General features: G+C 40.3%; 1 protein-coding gene across 10 annotated transcripts in view; it reads left to right on the top strand.

Annotated features, from left to right (window-relative positions):
* Nucleotides 1-19,609, top strand: part of PUM1 (pumilio RNA binding family member 1) — a 167,934-nt gene that overhangs the window by 143,133 nt on the left and 5,192 nt on the right. For all 10 annotated transcript variants that reach the window (XM_027864408.1, XM_027864407.1, XM_027864406.1 and 7 more), the window contains 3 exons: nt 4,968-5,093; nt 6,174-6,295; nt 18,589-18,781. In XM_027864408.1, the coding sequence (XP_027720209.1) occupies nt 4,968-5,093; nt 6,174-6,295; nt 18,589-18,781 (441 nt within the window). The remainder of the gene's footprint in view (nt 1-4,967; nt 5,094-6,173; nt 6,296-18,588; nt 18,782-19,609) is intronic.

Here is a 19,609-nt window from a genome sequence, read left to right as displayed (position 1 = left end):
TGTGAGGATTAAATGAAATAAAGTGCTTAGCACAGTGCCTGGCACAGAGTAATTGCTATATAAATGTTAGTCATTCTTCTTATTGCAGTCATCCTCATGGTCAACTAGAAATTGCTTTTCCAAATATAACTTTTTATTATTCATATTTTAAAAGTAGTTGTTTGAAATTTTATCTAAACACCATAGAAAAGGTACCATTAAACAAACAACTGTGTGACTATATGGAAACATCCTCACAGTGAAGATTTTTCCAACAATTTTTGGGGTGGACCATCTGTGTGTGTATTGTGATTTTCTTTTGGGTCAAATGGTGTCAGTTTGGGGAAACTTCTTCCTTGTGCAGACCCCTACTAATACAGGCACTACCAACCTTGGCCATTCTTGTCTATAGGTTTTTGGGGGTTTTTTTGTTTTAACATCAGTTCAATATTTAGGCCTTCCTGACTTCCTTAGCGTTTTGAGGATATCTGTATCAGTTGTAACATTCACATATTATATATTACTTCTTGCTACATGAAGCTGATAAAGAATTGTTGTAGAAAAATCTGTTTTAATGCTTTAAAAAGGTCATACTACAATGAAACTCCCTTGTATTTTTTTTTTAATCCATTGGATTCTGGGAATCTAATAATATTTAAGAAATTTAAGTTGTTTTTTAAAAAAAATTGCTCCAATCCAGATTACTGTTTCACAAGTGTTTGTTATCATATAACTGAACACAAGTGAGTGCCAGTGAATACAGCCATAGCTGTGGGTATGTGGAGGGATGTGGGTGTAGTCCAGTGTTTCGACTTTTTTAGTGGATCAAATTTGCTGGATGTATTTGTGTCCACTTCTTCGTAAAGTGGTGTTTAACTGTGGGAGCTGCAGCACAGGGAATATTCTCACCCGCCAACTAGAATTAATTTGTTGCCTTATAGATTGAACATTGTGTGTGTGTGTGTGTGTGTGTGTGTGTGTATAATATTTAAAAAATAAATGTATGCCATATAATAATTAATATTATTAATTAAATAACTATTATGGAATGATTATTTTATACATAATATAATTATATATAACATAATAGGATAAATATAACAATATGAATATAGTTATTAATTAAATATTAGTTGTAGTTGATTATTATTATAATTATTTAATAATAAAAATAATAAGTTGTGATCGATAGATCTTTAGGCAAAAATTCACATACACTCATGAGAGATTTCTTGTTTCTTTTTGGAGATGGCTTGGACACATACTTTTTGTCTGGTAGCTCAGTTCTTCATTCTTCGTTTGTTAACCAGCGCTGAACTGTTGTAGCCCCAAACCTGGATTCTGCCTCTTAATAACTTCTCTCTCCACTCCATGTGAATCTTAGGAATTTCTCATTTTTACTTTTCTCTCCCCTATCATATTTTCCTTTTCCAGCTCATTGACCTCCCTCCTGGGTTCCTGATACTGTTTTGTAGCAGCATGATCCTGACATCCATCTGTGCTTCCTGGCTGCCCTTCCCTCCCAAATCCCTGAGAAAGGGAGGGGTAAGCCAGCCCCATGGCCTGCCCCACTTTGGTCTTCTGCTCAGCTCCAAACAACAGGATTATATGGGCCTATGCTGTCTTGTCATATTTCTGGCCTTCCTCCCTCTCCTAGCAATGAGACAAGTAAATGTCATCAGTGACTATTCAGGATTTTAAGTCTAGAATACCACTGTGGAGCACGACCTCAGCCATATTTTAACTGAAATTAGAAACTTCAGGGCACTCTGATTACCCTGCCCGAAGAGAATGGCTTGTCATTGTCAAAACAAGTAGCCTAGTGGCCACCCCTGAGAAGTTTTCTGTTTTGGTCATGGATTTTCCTGCACTCGTTGCCCAATCAAAACTCATATCTTACCCATAGTCTTGGAAGTGCTGCTTTGTAGCAGAGTAGTTCCTCCCCCTCTCCCCCATTTCCTTGCCTTTGAGCAAACTACCCTCTCCAAGCCCTGCTCTGCTCAACAGGTAACCAAGCACTCCCTGCTCACAAACTTTGAGGGCCCCTGTTAAGAGTGCTTGGAGGCTTTTGCTGTCCCGTTTTATATGGGAAGTACCAACGAAGACAACATGCTGGTTCTCACCAAATTGACGTTTCTTTGTTGAGTATAATAACAGCTTCTTCATGCTGGCCCAACATTCTGATGGAGCAGGTTGGCTCTGGTCTTTCAGTTGATAGACTTTCTAACAGCCAGCTTAGGAAGGGCTGTCAAGGCTAGAACTGATGGATACCCTCTTAGGGTTTATTAAATACAGCATCAAACTCAAGAGCTGCCTCAGATGGCAGAGCCACTGAAGTTCACTTGTCCCTTTCCTGGTCTTCCGTCTCCCCTCTAAAGTAACCTCATCTCAGGAGGTGGCACAGTGAGAGCCCAGGTAGACATAGGTGAATGGTTCCAAGGCCTTGTGGAGTCAGTGTGCTTTTACTAGAGTTTTCCCAGTCCCTTCTTTGCAGCCCAGTTAAGGGCCTAAAGGGGCATAGGAGCATGCTGTGGTGAAGAGAGCTGGCTACAAGAAAAGTTATATTCTTTCCTCAATTCCTACACAAATATAAAGCCCCTCTCTTCATTTCTCCCCTTCAACCTTCTCAGGGTGCTCTGTTACACTCAGTGTCCTCCAAATTTTTGGACATGGCCAAAGGGGTCACATACTTCTATATTTCCAAACTTGTCATAGTGGTCAATGAGGATTGAGTCTGGGAACCAGGACCAAGTTGGAGTACATCACCCGCTCTTCCATATTTTTACTTGTTCTGGAGATAAATGTTTTTCTCAGAATAACTTGGGCATTTTTTTAGATGATGCAGTGGATAGAGTGCTGAAGCTGGAGTCAGGAAGAATTCTCTTCCTGAGTTCAAATCTGGCCTCAGACACTTACTAGCTGTGTGATGCTGGACAAGTTACTTAACTCTGTTTGCCTCAATTTCCTCTTCTGTAAAATGGGCCGGAGAAGGAAATGGCAAGCCACTCCAGTATCTTTGCCAAGAAAACCTCAGATGGGGTCACTAAGAGTCAGACGTGACTGAAAATGACTAAACAATAACAAAATATGATATCTCAGGAGTGGGGAACAAATTAAAAGGATTTGATCATGAAGTTTGGATTCAGTCAAAGGGCCGCACTTGAGGACCTAGAGGGCCACATGTGGCCTCAAGGCCGCGGGTTCACCAGCCCTAACGTAGGCTGTTTGTATTCACCATATTTTCTTCTTGTCCCTGGTTCTTCATGTGCTTATTATCCCTGACTCTATACCTATTGGACACATTGTCTCCAGTATTGGTCAGTGGACGGGATGAATACCTGGGGAATGAAATTCATAACTTGTATACACTGCAGGGTTGTTTCTAGTAGTGGTAGGGAAGAAGGATGTGTACTAAGAGGAGAGCACACCTGTGAGCCAGTTTATAGCTTTGTTTCCCAGAATTTTAAGGCTGTCTTTCACATCCCACAAATCTCTGGCTCTAGGTGTTCAGTTACCTTTGTGGAAGAAGGAATGGTTTCCACTGCCGTGTATTTTTTGTGTAGGCCAATCAAGGTAGCAGCACCTTGGGGGACATCTGTTACTACAAGTGGATGAGGGGACCTCCTGCTTGGGGCAGAGGGTGTGTGTTAGATCAGCCAGTAGAATGAGACTAGTTGACATAAGGCTGTAGAGTTCTGCGAGGAGTAGGGAGGAGTGAAGGGCATTGGTCTTGGAGTCAGGGAGCTAGGAAGATTTTCAGGTCCAGTCTCAATTGCTGTGGGCTTTGTGAGCCCAGGCAAGTCACTTAACCTCTGTGCCTTAGATTCCTTGTCTGGAAATGAGGTCGCTTCTAGCTCTCAATCTCTGATCCTAGGATCTATGTTCTTTGCCTGTCTTGACTCCCTGTCACTTGGCACCATACTCTTAAAGCCTGGAACCAGGACCTTGTAGGAATTTCTGATTTTGATTTGGCTGCAGGCCCTGATGTAGCCTCTCACATTTGGCTCTTCTGAGCTCATTGAACTACTCCCCTAGGTCCTTATGTCCTGTCCTCTTGCCTACCATCCATGGCGAAGCTCCCCATCTCCAGCTTCCCCCTGGAAGCTTTTCTGTGCCATCGATCAGCTTCCCCGGTTGCCAGACCAAGCCCCCTCTGGTGCTGGGCCACATGGGCCGGTAGAAATGACCCACATCGTGTTAATGGTGGCTGTAGTGTAGTGTCTGCACAAGAGTGATCAGATTCTGACCTCTCCCCTTTATCTGCGCGTCAAGATGCAGCTCTTAAAATTGGTTCTCAGGCTGGAGTACTCGTTTTCCTGATCAGGGTAGCTGGCTTGGAGAGTCTTCGTGCTGAATTTGCCTGTAGTAAGTCATTTCTCCTGACAAAAATCTTGATGTAAAATTTCTCCTGCTCATGTGACCAGAAATCTACTTTCTGTTGGGCTGTAGGAAAGCTTCTTTTTATTCCTTGTCTCTCCAAAAAACAAAAAGCCCCCATGATAAAACACAAAACATACTCCCTCTCTGCCATTCTCATTGCTTTTGGGTTTGGAATGTGTCTTGGCAAAAGGAATATGAGAATGAAGCCCTCTGCAGGCTCTGAGGAGCAGGAGGAAGGTTGCCTTAGTTGTAACATTTTAGTAGTAGTTACTAGGAGAATCTGCAAGGCAAGTAGTAAAGAAAAGAGTGTGGGACTTTCCAGGGAATCCTGTGACTTGGAGTACAGAGGGGCCCAGATCTTGTGACCTGTCATCCAGCCACTCTGTACCCACATTCCCTCATCTCTAAAGTAGGAGTATTCACGTCCTACCTCTTAGAACAACCTGTTTGTTAGGGGAATGCACTTGGCTATGACTTCAAAGCCCTCTCTGCATGTGTGAGTTGTTACTATATCTGCAGCTCAGAACATAGGAGACAGGATTGTTGAATCAAAATGCACCTGCTTATTTTATTTATTTTTATTTTGGTGGGGGGGTTCTCTTTGCCAGGTGTTTGCACTGTCAACACATCCTTATGGCTGTCGAGTCATTCAGAGGATCCTGGAGCACTGTCTTCCAGAACAGACGCTTCCCATTTTAGAGGAGCTTCACCAGCACACGGAGCAGCTTGTCCAGGTAGTGGAGAACCCAGAAAAGGCAACCAGACGGCCAGAATCAGGCCCAGCTTTGACCTAGTGGCATGAGATCTGCTTCAGAACCATGAACTTGCCCCTCCCTAGTGTCAGTGAAAGCAGGCTGCCCCTCATTTAAGAATGGGGTGGCCTGGCGATGGAGTGGTTCACTACAACCTGAGGTTCTTATTCCAACTGTGCCATTACACAGCTCTTTGATTTTGGGGAACACATGGCCATATTGTAGAGAGAGTTCTGGAGGGGGAGCCATGAGACCTCGCTGCTGCTCTGGGCTCTGCCTCTAACTGCTGTGAGATGTGGCCCCCCATTCCCCTCTGTGGCCCCTGCTTCTCTCTCTACAATGACAGATTTTTTTGAAGGACCTTCCTTGCCAGTTCTGCTAGTCTTTGTGTGTTTATATAGCTTTATCTGAAGGCCAGACTGGCTTTACTTATAATCTAGAGCACATTTATAAAAAGAAGAATATGCATCTGAATTTTAAAAAAAAATTAAAGTAGCCCTTTAATTTTAAATTCTGGGAAGTAAGGGAAGAGTCTGAATGAAGATATATATACATATATATATATATGTATATATATTGCATATTTTAAATGTGCCTAGGTCTAAAACAGCACTTTGTTCATGAATATTCTGAGGAATTATGACCTTTTTTTTCCACTCCAGAACATCAAACTAATGCCGTAGAAATGTAAAAGACACATTTTCTCCAACCCCATCCCATCCTTGCACCCCCACCCATTGACCCATTGCAAGCAATCAGACATTTTCAAGGTCTTGTGTGAACAGGGTCTGATACCAAATCAATTTGCTAAGGAAACCACAAAGTAGTGTGTTTTTAGCTCATACCATCATTCTCTAGTACTCGCAACGTGGACTAGATTTGTAAGGGGGAATTAGTCTAGCACTTGGACGTTTTGAGGTTGAGTGCAGCTTTGTTTGTTATTCAATGGAACCTTCTCAGTGCTTCAGGGGAAATGATGTTGATCAGACTTAAAGTAATTGTGTAGAACTGTGGAAGCCAGTTTGAATGTAAGCGTGACTCTTCTCCTTGTCATGTCAACAGGACCAGTATGGAAACTATGTAATCCAGCATGTATTGGAGCATGGTCGTCCTGAGGATAAAAGCAAAATCGTAGCAGAAATAAGAGGGAATGTGCTTGTACTAAGTCAGCACAAATTTGCAAGGTATGTACCTGGTTTAGATCCTACAACAGCTGTATTTTGCATAATTTGGACTTTAGGAGATGAGGAGATTAAATGAGGTTTTGGATAAAGGCAGATGGAATAAACCATGTTGTTATTGAAGAAAAGTCCTGCTGTTTGATTGGAAACCAAATGGCCTTGGGTTGGTTAAATGCTAAGCAAAGCCAGCTTTGTCCCTCATTCAGCCCCTTTCTGTGCATCTTTGAGCACTCAGGAAGTTTTCTTTTGTATTCTAGGAATCCGTTTTCACATTGTAACTTTCGAGCAGCACCTGAAAGAAATAGACCCAAAGCATCTGGGAGCTTCATTATTCCTCCAGCAGTAATTTCCTCTCCTTCCCATTGCACAGAACTTGGTGCATTCACATTTTTACCACGTTGTGAACTTGCACAGTGAATGGTGTTGCTGCTGATTACAAGTTCTGTTCTAATGATAGAAATCCAGATGACAGTGAACTTACTTCTCAGTCCTGCTCTTATATTGTTGTTGTTTTTCAATGGCTGCCAAAAGCAAGGGCACCCTGGTAGCTAGCTCTCTTCTGACCAGTGTGGTTTGTCCTGTTTGAGCATCATAATACGCATTGTCCTATCTGCTATCTTAATTGAGTTCTTTGGAATGATTCGAAAGGGTAAATATCTTTCTTTCCATATATGGAGGTAGGTACATTCCAGCCAGGGTGATTGAGGCACTAAATTCCATAGATTAAAATTCCTTGTTTCCATTTTAATATGTGAATCACTGGGTATATGAGCTCCCTTTGTGTCTGATCTCTATGCCTGCTCGGAAAGGCAGATGAGCCCCGAGCCCATAGGGATGGGTCTACCCTCTTCTCTTGACCAATGTCATGTATTCCGCCCATCTTTTTGTGATAGAAATCCTGTAAGGTCCTGACCATTTCACAGGTGATGTAGAATGTAGAATGTGAAGAGTCAATGACACTCAGACATAGGATCCATGGTACAATGCAGTGACTGCTCCCCCTAGCATATTTCCTAACTTCTGGCAGTAGAGGTGGAGGAACTGTCCCAGCTTCTATTCTTTCAGGGAGAGCAGTAGAAATACCTAAATTATATTACTTTTTTGCAGTACTCTAGCTCCTGGTAGAATCATACTGTGGCTTGGAAGGAATAAGTAACCATCTTCTGAATTCCAATAGCATAAATGAGAAACGTGGCCATTCGATTTTATAAAGTTGGCAGGGCCAGTTTTTCATTGAAAACATGTGTTAGCATCATTTGAAGGCATGTTTAGAGAAGACAGGATTTCAGGCTTCAATACATGAAGTGGCATCATGGGGAAGAAGGTCCAGGATTGTTTTGCTTATCCGCAGACACCAGAATTAGGACCAGGTTTCAGTACAGCAGGAGTAGGAACTTTTTTGTTTTAATTTTGAAAAATAGAGTTTGTTTTAAAAATCACTTTTGATTTCCAAATATATCCCTTTGCCCTCACCTACGCCAGTTAACCATCTTTTGAAACAAAGAATTAAAATGAAAAATTAAAAAAAGCTTAACAAGACTACCAGGCACATCAGCCAAGTCTGAACATAGATGCGGTGTTCTTTACCCGTAGACACCCACTTGTGCAAAGGAAAGCAGTCAGCACATTTTCTCATGTCTTTGTCAGGGCTAAGCTTGGACATTATGATTACCGGGCTCCCTTTTGGTGGGTGGTTCTGAGCATTTCTCTCGTTGTAATCAGAGTATGTTTTATTTTCCTGGTTTTACTTCCTTCTCTCCGCATCACATTTTGCCTTCCCTTCTTCTGTCTCCTTTTCATTCATCGTTCCTTAAAGTGTATTTCCTAGCAGAATGCCGTTCCATTCCCGTTCCATAGTTTGTTAGTCGATGGACTTTTCTGCATCATTTCGGTCTCTTTGTCACCACTGAACGTGCTTGGTTGGTGTTGGACCCTTGTATCTTTGGCCTCCCCAGGCTGTATGCATGGCTGTGGGGTTTAGGGGAGGGCCTTTTTTAACCATTTGTGCTTTTCAACTATGGAATTCTCATTCAGCAAGCATTTATTAAGCACCTACTATATGCCAGACACTGGATATAAAGTCAAATGAAAACAGCCCCAGATGGGGGTAGGGGAGAATAGCACACACACTTATAAGTATATACAGGGCATTCCAAAAGACTTCAGTGCTGTTTTAAGCTATTCAAAGCTTAAGACTTTTAGATGCCCTATGTACAATAATCACACAGTAAGTAGGGGAGGGTGGTACTGGTGATTGAAGGAGATCAGGAAAGGCCTCATATAGTAGGTGTCATTTGAGCCAAGCCTCATAGGAAAACAAATCCTTAGAGGTCGAGGTGAGGAAAGGATAGATGGTGGGCATGAGACTGGCCTGGGCACACGTGGAATGTGAGGAGTGACAAGGAGACTAGCTTGACTGGGCCAGAGTAGGTGAAGCGGACTCATAGGTAATAAGGCTCAGTGCAGGTTATGGAGGGCTCTACAAGCCACACAGTGGTGTTTCATTTTGATCCTACAGGTAGTAGGGCAGCTGCTGGAGCTTAGGGAACAGGGAAGTCATACCTGTGCTTTTTAGTGATCTCTCTTTGGATTGGAAAAGAGAAAAGCTATGGGCCGGGAAACCAAGTAAAGTCCACTGCAGTGTTCATGCAAGAGCTAATGGCCCCTCAAGTTGAGCATTGTCTGAGTGGATGCAGGGATGTTAGGGAGGTAGAATCAAGACTTGGCAATTGATTGGATATAGGCGGTGGGACAGAGGAATTAAAGATGATGCCGAGGTCATGAGCATGAGTGCCTAGGATGGTGGTGGTGGATCGGGGTGGGGGGGGGTAATGGAGATGAGAAAAAGAGTGAGTTCTGTTTTGAACTTAATTAATTTGGGATACCTTCAGGACACCCATCTCAAAATGTTAATTAGGCAGTTGCTGATGTGGGGCTGGAGCTCAGGAAAGGCCCTTGGTCTGGGGAGTCCTATTTAGAGACGGTCATTGAACCCAGGGGAATTGATGAGGTCATCAAACAGAGGCCAGTAACTACCTCTCTGGGATCCCATTCTGGATGGAGCAAGAGGAAGAACTATAGGAGAAGCTGTAAGATCCTTTCCACCTTTCTAAGATCTGAGAATTACTCTATCAGCACTACCAACAACAAACATTTATTGTATACTTATACACTCTGTTAGATGCTGGGGCCACAGGGCATATTAACATAGCCAAATAGGTAGGAAAAAATGTGCTAAGCATCCAGAGATGTTTATGTGATGTGGGAAGTGGTGATGTTTGGAGCATGTTGTTTACTAGAATGAAGCACTGAAAATTCTGTCATGGGGCCTATTCAATTCTGCTAGCACCAGGGTTATCTAGAGGAGCACAGGATAGAGGCATCTAGTAGTTTTGCTTGACTTGATAAACTTGGAAATTAACAGGAACTTGGAAGTTGACGTAGGGAAACTTGGAATTTTTGACCGTCCACTTTGATTTTTTTTCGTTTATATATTATTTCATTCTATTTTTAATTAGACACTTGGTCAAATCCTTCTTAACTTATGATAGTGGGAAGAAATGCATTCCTATATTTTTCTGAGTATAGATTTGATTCCATCCAGTACTTTGTTTTGAACCAGAAGTAAGATGAGGAAGTAATCCATCTCATAGGTTCTGATGTGATTTGAGGCAAGTTTAGACTAACTGCTAAGAGCTGATAAACTATAAAAATCTGGCAAACAACATGACAAAGATTGTGTCCTTTTATTTTATGAAATTAAATTAGCCTCTTGAATAGCACTTTGTTTAACGAAAGCATCCCTACCTCCAGGTAACATAATCTGTTATGTTATTAGATTGGTAGGATTCTTCCCTTCCTCCCCTTTAAATCCTTTTTTTTTTTCTGAAGTAATTTCTTCTTTTTTTGCATAATATGCATTTCTCAGTGTGTCCTTATCCCACCCCTCCTAAAGAGCCATTCCTAACAACAAAAATATTCAACAAAATTAACTAGCACATCAGCCAAATATAACAATATATGTAGTATTCCACACTGCCATAGGCCTGCAACTTTGTAAATAAGAGGAAGTATCTCATATTTCTTCTTTAGGACTAAATTTGATGATTATCATCATGAGTATACTGGTAAATGTTTAATAGCTAGCTTCCTCCCCCCAAAAAAACTGTATACACAGTAAACTTTTAAGTTCAACCTATATTATTAACATTTTCTCCATCACTTTTTAAAGTCTAGACAATCAACAAAATAGTAAATCAGGCCCTGGTTTGTAGCATTTGCCGATTTCGGAGGGATAAATGCTCACACCAAAAATTTGGTAGTCATGTCTTGAGTTTGTGGAAGCAAGCTTCAGCACATCCCTGGCTATAATTACACTTCATGAAGTTTCCTTTGTTTTGTTGTTCTTTCCTTCTTTATCATTATAGACATTATGTGTATTGTTTCCTAGGCTCTGCCTACTTTGCATCAGTTCATGTAAGTCTTCCCATGCCTCTCTTTATTATTTATTATTTATTATATTTTATTATTTTATATTTATATTATATTTATTACATTCATTGTTTCTAGTTGCACAATAATATTCTATTACATTTACCTAACTCAACTGGTTTAGCTCAGTTTTTTCCTACTACAAAAAGTGTTGCTACAAGTATTTTGTATTTTTTTAATCATTGACCTAAAAGTTTGTACATCTTAGTCACTTTTTTAGCATTAATCCAAGTGGCTTTTCCAGATTGTTGGACCGCTTCAAAGTTTCATGCACCAGCCTATCACTGCACCTCTGTTTCTACAACCCCTCCAACTTTGATTATTTTATTCAGCCCAAATCTGTCTTTCTCATCCTTCACAATTCATAACACAAGAAAAAACAAAACCCATTACAAACATGTGAAGTCATTCAAAACAAAGGTCAAAGTTGACCACATCCAAAGAGTTGTGATTCTGCATTCTGAGTCCTTCACCGCTGTTAGGAGATGTGTAGCAGGTCTGATCATTCTTGTTGTTGTTCAGTCATTTTTCAGTTATGTCTGACTCTTGATGACCCCATTTGGGGTTTTCTTGGCAGAGCTCCTGGAGTGGTTTGCCATTTTCTCCTCCACCTTATTTTACAGATGAGGAAACTGAGGCAAACAGGGTTAAGTGATTTGCCCAGGGTCATACAGCTAATAAGTATCTGAGGCCAGATTTGAACTTGGGAAGAAGAATCTTCCTGACTCCAGGCCTTGCACTCTGTACATTGACCCACCCAGCTGCCCAGATTTCTTGCCCTCGATCTGCCTTTCCTCTAATTCTTTCTCCTACTTTCTCTCCCTTCCTTCCTGTTTCCCCGGTGAGTGAAATGTATTTCTGTGCCTCTTGTGTGTTGTGTGTGTGTGTTTTCTTTCTTCTTTTCAGTTCAGATGAGACTGTGATTCAAGCATCAGCCACTTTTCTCTCTTCCTTGTTTGTATAGATGTCTACTTGTACATCCTGATCATATGCTTATGTGTTGGATTTTCCCTAATCTTCCTTCCTCCCTTCCTCTCCACCCCTACCCCAATTCCTCTTCCCCTCTTTCCATTCTTTTCTTAAGATCATCAAGACATAGCAGAACTACTCCCAGACCTTGTCTAATTGGAATCCCTCTGTGACCCCTGATGATGATGGGGTTAAGAAGGGACACATGTACCATCTCATATTTGAATGTAAGCTGTTTATCCTTACTTAATCCTTTATCATTATTTAATTGTGTTTATCATTCTGTGTTTCTCTTCACTCCTGTGTTTGCATTTCACAGTTTCTCTACAGCTCTAATAGTTTTATCAGGAATGCTTGGAACTTCTCTATTTCATTTAAGGCCTGTTTTCTCTCCTGTAGCATTATATTCAATTTTGCTGGTAAGATATTCTTGGCCACAAACTCATACTCTTTGTTTTCTGGAATATTGTATTCCAAGTTCTCCACTATTTTCATAGTAATGACTGCTAAATTGTATGTGAGAACCTGACTGTAGCTCCTTGGTACTTGAATTCTTTCTTTCTGGCTTCTTGCATTGTTTTTTCTTTGATCTGGAAGCTCTGAATTTTGCCTATAACTGGGAGTTATCATCATGGCTTCTTTCAGGAGGTGACGGATGGATTTTTTGTTTGTTTGTTTGTTTCCACTTTGCCCCTTGGTTCTAAGAATTCTGAGGCATTTTTCTCTTGAAGATATCTTGAAATAGGATGTTGAGACTTTATTTTTTGTTATGGTGTTCAGATAGTCCAGTGATTCTTAAATTTTTTCTACTTGATCTGTTTTCTAGGTCATTTGTTTTTGCCTTCTATTTTTTTAAGCCTTTTGACTGTGTTTTAATATTGTTGCCTCATGGAGTCATTGGCTTCTATTTAGTCCATTTGAATTTTCAGAATGTTTGTTGCTTGGGCAAAGTTTTGTACCACTTGTTCCAAGCTGTTAATCCCTTTCCAATTCTTTCTCCTGGAGTTCTCATTTTTTTTCCAATTTTTTTCCCTCAAATTCTGTAATTTTATTTATGAAAACATTTTTAAAGAAACCCTTGCTTTATCTTTTCCAGGAATTCTCATTGAGTTCCTGCCCAAGCTGTTTTTCTCTGAGGTATTTCTTGTCGGTGTTTTGGAATCATTGTATAATTTGTTCTCCTGGTTCTGTTCACTTCCCTCTGCATCAGTTTGTGTGAGTCTTCTCATGTTTCTCAGAAACCATCCTCTTCATCATTTATCACATTTAAATACTTTGACTTATTCAGCCATTCTCTAATTTATGGGCAGTCTCTTAGGTTCCTATTCATTGCCATTTTTTAAAAAGGATACAAATATATAAATATTTTTGTACATCCTTAGAATTTGTTTTGCTTAGGACTGTTCTCTCCCTTAATCTACTGTGTCTCCCAGGATTGTTGTAAGGATCAAATGAGATATTTGTAAAGTGCTTAGCATACTCCTTGGCACAGTAGGCACTATATAAATGCTTGTTTCTTTCTTTGCTTCCTTAATCTATCCTTCCTCTCTCTAATTCCCCCTTCATCCCTCTTTCCTTTCCCTCCTATTTCCTTGTTGAATGAAATGTATTTCTATCTCCTAATATGTAGGTGTATATTTAGGTACATGTCTAGATGTCTACATCCTCTTTATATGGGATAATTTTCCTTAACCTTCCTTTCTCCTCCATGGTGTATTCCTCTTCCTCTCTCTTTACATTTTTCTGTTAACATTCTCAAGACAAACTAGAACCACTCCCAGGGCTTCTGTCTAATTACACTCTTTGACCCCTGGTGATGATAGAGTTCTAAGGGGACATGTGTATCATTTCCCTATTAGAATGTAAGCAGTTTATCCTTGTTTAGTCCTTGATGCTTGCTTGCTCATATTTTCTTTTTTATGTTTCTCAAATTGCTGTCTTTGAACTTCAGACTTTCTGCACAGCTCTAGTCCTTTGATCAGAAATGTTTGGCCTAGTCCTCTATTTAATTAAATGTCAAATTTTCCCCCCCCCCTGTGAGATTGTTGATTGGGCAAGGTTTTGTACCTCTTGTACCAGGCTGTTCATTCTTCTTCCTGTTCTTTCTTAGATATCCCTTATTTCTTCTCCAATATTTATCTCCAGCATTGTCATTTAAAATACATATATATATTTAACTTCTTGCTTCATAGCTTTCAGGAATTCTAGTTGAATTTGTTTCCAGGCTTTATTTTCTTTGAATCTTGGCTTGTAAATGTTTTGGTGTCATTCTCTTCTCCTGTGTTTGTGTCTTGAGCACCCCTGCCCCCAAAGCAGCTCATTATGTTGGGGTTCTTTTTTGGTTTGCCCATTCTTCTAGCCTACTTCCTGACTTCAGATCTGGTATTAGGGCTGAGTTCTGCCTCACTTCTTGAGAAAAGGTCTGGGCTTGTCCTCTTACTGCTTTCTTGGGATGCTGATTGTTGTGTTATTCTAAGATTTCAGAGACAGTCTGGGGAACTGCAAACTTCCAGTGCTGGATCCAGGGCAGAGTCTAATTGTTGCCTCCCCTGGTCTGAGCTCTTCAAGTTCCTGATGTAGGTTTGAGCAAGGAAAGATGCTGCTGAACTCCAGCCCTATTAGCCAGATACTACTTGCTGAAGACATGATAATTTACTTATAAAATATTAGAGCATTGATGGGTATACTTTTGATTGTGTCCTCCCTCAGCTAAAAAAAGTTTTGGGGATTTGTACCCACATAATATTTACAAATACTTAAAGCAGTACTTTTTGTAGTAGGAAAAAACTGGCAACAAAGTGATAATGATCTCTAAGAGATGTGTTTGAGGAATTATATTACTTTATACATATCTTTGTGTCCTAGTACGTGATCTGTTTTTGTAAAGGTGCCCTGTGATGATGAGGGATGTGTATTTTTTTTTATGTCTTTATTCATCTCTACATTCTTCAAGAGTTTGTTCACTTCTCTATTTCCTCTTTGGTTGATCTCTTAGTTAAATTTGTCTAGCTCTGAGAGAACATTAAAGACTCCTATTATTGTTATATCTTCTGCAGTTTAGTTAATTTCTCCATTATGATTTCAGATACTATCCCATTTGGTGCATATGTATTTATTAATGTGTGGCTTGTTATCTGTGGTTTCTTTAAGCATAATATTGTTTTCTTGTTGATCTCAATTGATATTTTTGTTTTTGCTTTGTCTGATCACATATTTGCTGAATTTGCTTTTTTGGATTCACCTATACGTAGTAAATTGTATTTCACGCTTATTTTCATTCTATCTGAGATAGATCGATAGGGTGTGTGTGTGTGTGTGTGTGTGTTGTATACAACAAATTGTTGAATTTTGTTTTCCAATCCATTCTGTGATTTTTGAATTATTGAACTGTTTAGTCCATTCATGTTTAAAGTTAGTGAATTTTAGGGTTGTGATTTCTTTAGTATTGCTTCTACTAAAATCCCCTTCCTCTTTTTAAGTCAGGACTTTGTTCCTGGGATTAGTTTTGCTTAAACTGTTCTGATGCTACCCTATTCTCAGAAGTCCTTTCTCATCCTCCTATTTCCTGACCTTTCCCTAGTTATTAAGTTGTACCTAAATTGTTAATTTATTTTTCCTTTATTCAGTTATCCATTTATCTCTTCACTTTATTCCCTTGTTCCGCACTCAGTTAAGTGACTAATTCAAAATCTTTTCTCCATGCTCCCCTGCCCCCCAACTTAAGTTTATTGTCTTTTACTGAGCATTTTTGTATGAAGTTTTGCTTCAGTATTTCCCTTTTTCTTCACTAGTCTGTTCTGAATTTTATTTTCTGATTTGAGGGCTATGCCCTTATGAGGTATCAATCTTGAGCTCCCTTTTCTAACCATTTTCTATATCATTTCCTTTATGGATCTTGCCCCATCTTCCCTTTTTGGTTTATTTTGTCTTGCTTTTCGAAAGCTCTATGTAAGCACTTGCATATTCCTTCTCTTGTGAGATAATTACTGCTCATGTGTCCTCTCATGGATTAGGTGGCTTCTTAATGTACAGTCTTCCTCTCTAGACCAAGCCTACTGTAAGATCCTTGTCTCCCATCACTGGTAGGTCCCTCTTCCCCCCAATACATATACAGTGAGACTCCTTCTTTTATTACCTTTCTGTCCTCTTCTCCAGTCATCACCACAGCATAACCCCACCGTTCAGTTGTGGATTTACTTGGAAGGCTTTGCCATCACCCCTTCTCCATCCCTCAACTTCCCCTTCCCTGTATGTGCAGTATCTCCTTCTGCCAGTCCCATAAAAGACATTGTTCATCTCTTCTACTGGTTGTTTAGGATATTTCTGAGTTGAATATTCTGCTACCTCTGATGTCTCATTCTTTTGCATTGATGATTTGGCTGACTTCAGATGATGGCATTTGGGGTAGCTGTTAAGAATATATTCCATTCTTTTCTGTGATTTCTTGTGTTTGTGCAGTGAACTTTTGTTATTTTAACGTGCTTTGTTCATAGCCAGAGATCTTCTGATTGCTTACTCATTTTTGTTTTTTTGGCTCATCATTGAAATCATTAAACTTCATTGCTCTGTCTTGTCATTTGAAGCTCAGAGTTTTTCTGGCAGTGGATCTGGGTACTCTTGGTCACGGCTTTGTTGTCTTATTCAGATGCTTTATATAGTTTTCTTGTATTATGACTTGCATTGTGATCTACAGGATTTTTTCATTTGGTCTCTTCTTTCTGGCAGAGCTATGACCCTGAAGTTACTGCTGTGTATTCTGTCTTTCAAGTCAGGCCCTTTGGTTTGTATGAAATTCACGTGTTGGTGTTGTTTTTAATGTTGACACATGGTTTCTCTTCTGCCAAATTTTCTACTACTTCTGTATTTTTGTTTTCCAAATCTGTTAAATTTTGCTTCTTTGGAGAGATGGTTCTCTCTTGTGTATTTAATTTGTTGTCATCTGCAAATTACATTTTAAATTTTTGTGTTTAATTTTAATATCTGACCTATGTGCCATCCTAGTTTATTTTTTATGGATTAAATTTCTCTTTTGAACCATTGTGGAGTTTCTTGTTCCATGCTTTCTGATACATGTGCAGGTATGTGTCTTTAATCAGGCATTGAATTGTTTTTCTTCCTTTTTGTGTTATCTTTGATGTTGTACGCATTTTTTTTCCTGGTTTTAAGGATCCTCCTTTGTTGATTTATATGGTTATGTGTTGGACTTTTATCAAATACTTTTTCACTTGGTTCATTTTTTTGAGGGTGGGGAATGTTATTCTATCCTCCTTCCCAACCTTCCACCCCCTTCTTTGATAGTGAGTGGATTCCTGAGGCCAAACCAAAGATGGGGGTGGCCTCAGTCTCCCGGTGTGGTGGATATAGGGTCATTTGCTCGGGTCCCTGCCCTGAGACCCTTGAGGGGAAGGGGAAGACTGACCCCAGTTGGGTTTCTGTCTTCTTCCCTTCAGATTGGGCATGAACACAAACACTGGCACCCTGTCCAATTCCTTTCTCTCAAAGTGCCTGGACATAGTTAGTATCTGAGTTAGTTAGTATTTCTTGTGCCCTGGGAAGAATGTGAATGTTTGTGAAGAGTCAGATAAAATTAATAAGCTTTAATTAAGCTCTTGCTAAGTGTCTTATACTGTGCCCTCAGGGAGCTCACATGGGGAAGATGACCACAAACAAAATTGGAAGTCAGAGGGCAGGTGAAAGGCCTTTTTAGAAGGTGCAGCCCACCTGAGGCTGGGCCTTGGTCAGAAAGCAGCTAATTTTTAGTCATCCAGTGTGTCTTTATTAAACACCCATCTTCTGGGCCCTAAGCTAAACATGGGGGAGAGCAGAGACAAAAGGCAAAAATAGCCAACTCCCTCCTGTTATATATTCTTGGTGGGCAGGGCAGGGAGGTGGAGGTAGAGGTTGTATGCAGTCCTGCATGTCCACAAAGTCAGGCCTGTCACAAGCTTGAGGTTTTGCTGGTGCTCCTGCCTCTGGCTGGTGGGTCATGGCTGCTCAGTGAGCATACGTAGTTCTCTATTTTAATTTATCAGAGATCAGGGACTTCTTTTCTTCCATAGAGGCATCTAGGTGGTACCACAGTGGACAGAGAACTAGACCTGGAGTCAGGAAGACCTGAATTCAAATTTAGTCTTAGACATTTACCAGCTCTGTGACCTTGGACAAGTTGTTTAACATCTGTTTGCCTCAGTTTCCTCAACTGTAAAATAGGGATGAAAATAGTACCTACCACTAGAGTTGTGGGATAAAATGAGATCTGTAAAAGCACTTTGTAAACCTTATAAATGCTTACTATTGTTGGTTTTTTTAATTGTTATTCTTGGTTTTACATGTGACTCCAAAGGAGAGGGGTTGAAGTGGTTTTGAGAAAGTGACTAATTTGCCATCTTTTTGATGACTTGGAAATATTTCAGTTTGTCCTTTAAGTTCTTGGGTTGGGCTGCCTGGTGAAAGGTGCAGACTGGGTGTCAGTAATCCCAAACCTAGTTCTGATTCACCCACAAGCTAGCTGTGTGGCCCTTAGATAAGTCGACTCATCGGATCCTCAGTCTCCTCCTTTGTCAAAAGAATTCAACTGGATGATTTCACAAAGGCCCTTCCAGCATTAACTTTAAGTGACTCTTTAAGATTGTAACTTGAAGCCATGATAAGCTTACTGATTTATTGAGGACCGGTGCTTTTGTTTTTCTTTTTGTTGTTGAAAATACATCTGTCCAGAAGCATTTATTGAATGTCAGGCACTGGGCTAGATTCAGGCTTGGAGAGGCAGCTGACCCGACAACAGTTCACCGCATGGCTTTGTTTTCAGACCTTTTTACCATTTTTTTTTTTAACAGCAATGTTGTAGAAAAATGTGTTACTCATGCATCTCGCACAGAGCGTGCCATGCTGATCGATGAGGTGTGCACCATGAATGATGGCCCTCACAGTGCCTTATATACCATGATGAAAGATCAATACGCCAACTATGTGGTCCAGAAAATGATTGACGTGGCCGAACCAGCCCAGCGGAAGATTGTCATGCATAAGGTATGCAATGACCCTTAATGCTAATGGAAGTTGACGGGAGACCACTTGTAGAAATATTGTCACTTACACCATATTTCAGTATTCTTAAGGTACAGGTTTGATATCTCTCAGATGTGGATGGCTACGTTTTCAGAAGAAAGTGTTAGGTTTCTCTCTCCCCCTTCCCCATCTAAAAGTCTCAAAGCTCCAAAATCTGTGGCATATTAGAAAGATCACTAGATTGAGAGTCAGGAGACTGGCCTCCGGGCCGGGCTTTGCTACTCCTTACTTTGTGTCCATGGACAAATCCCTTCATTTTTCTGGTTCTCAGTTTCCTCATCTATAAAATGAGTTTAGGTTAGAGGATACCTTCTAGGTGGCTAGAGCAGCCAGATCTGGAATCAGGAAGTCGTCAGTTCAAATCCAGTACGTGGGCACATCACTTCACGCTCCATTTGTCTCGGTTTCCTCATCTCTAAAATGGGGACAATAATAGCACCTACCTCCCAGGGTTGTTGTGAAGATCTAATAAGATAATATTTATATAGCACTCAGCACAGTGTCTGGCACATAGGGAGCACTATAGAAGTGTTAGCTTTTGTTATCAACTATTATTAAATCTAACCTCAGACACTTATTAGCTGTGTGAACTGGACAAGTCACTTAATCTCTGTTAGTCTCAGTTTCCTCAACTGTAAAATGGAGATAATAATAGCGCTTACCTCCCCGGGTTTGTGGAAGGATCAAGTGAGATGACATTTGTAGTGTTTTGCAAACCTTAAAGCACCATTTATCATCATCATCATCATCATCATCATCATCATTATTATCATCATCATCATCATCATC

This window comes from Vombatus ursinus, unplaced genomic scaffold (assembly GCF_900497805.2).
Source record: "Vombatus ursinus unplaced genomic scaffold, bare-nosed wombat genome assembly UNPS02014775.1, whole genome shotgun sequence".
NCBI lineage: Eukaryota > Metazoa > Chordata > Mammalia > Diprotodontia > Vombatidae > Vombatus > Vombatus ursinus.
The sequence above is the reverse complement of the archived record's forward strand: the minus strand, read 5'-3'. Positions and strand labels throughout refer to the sequence as shown.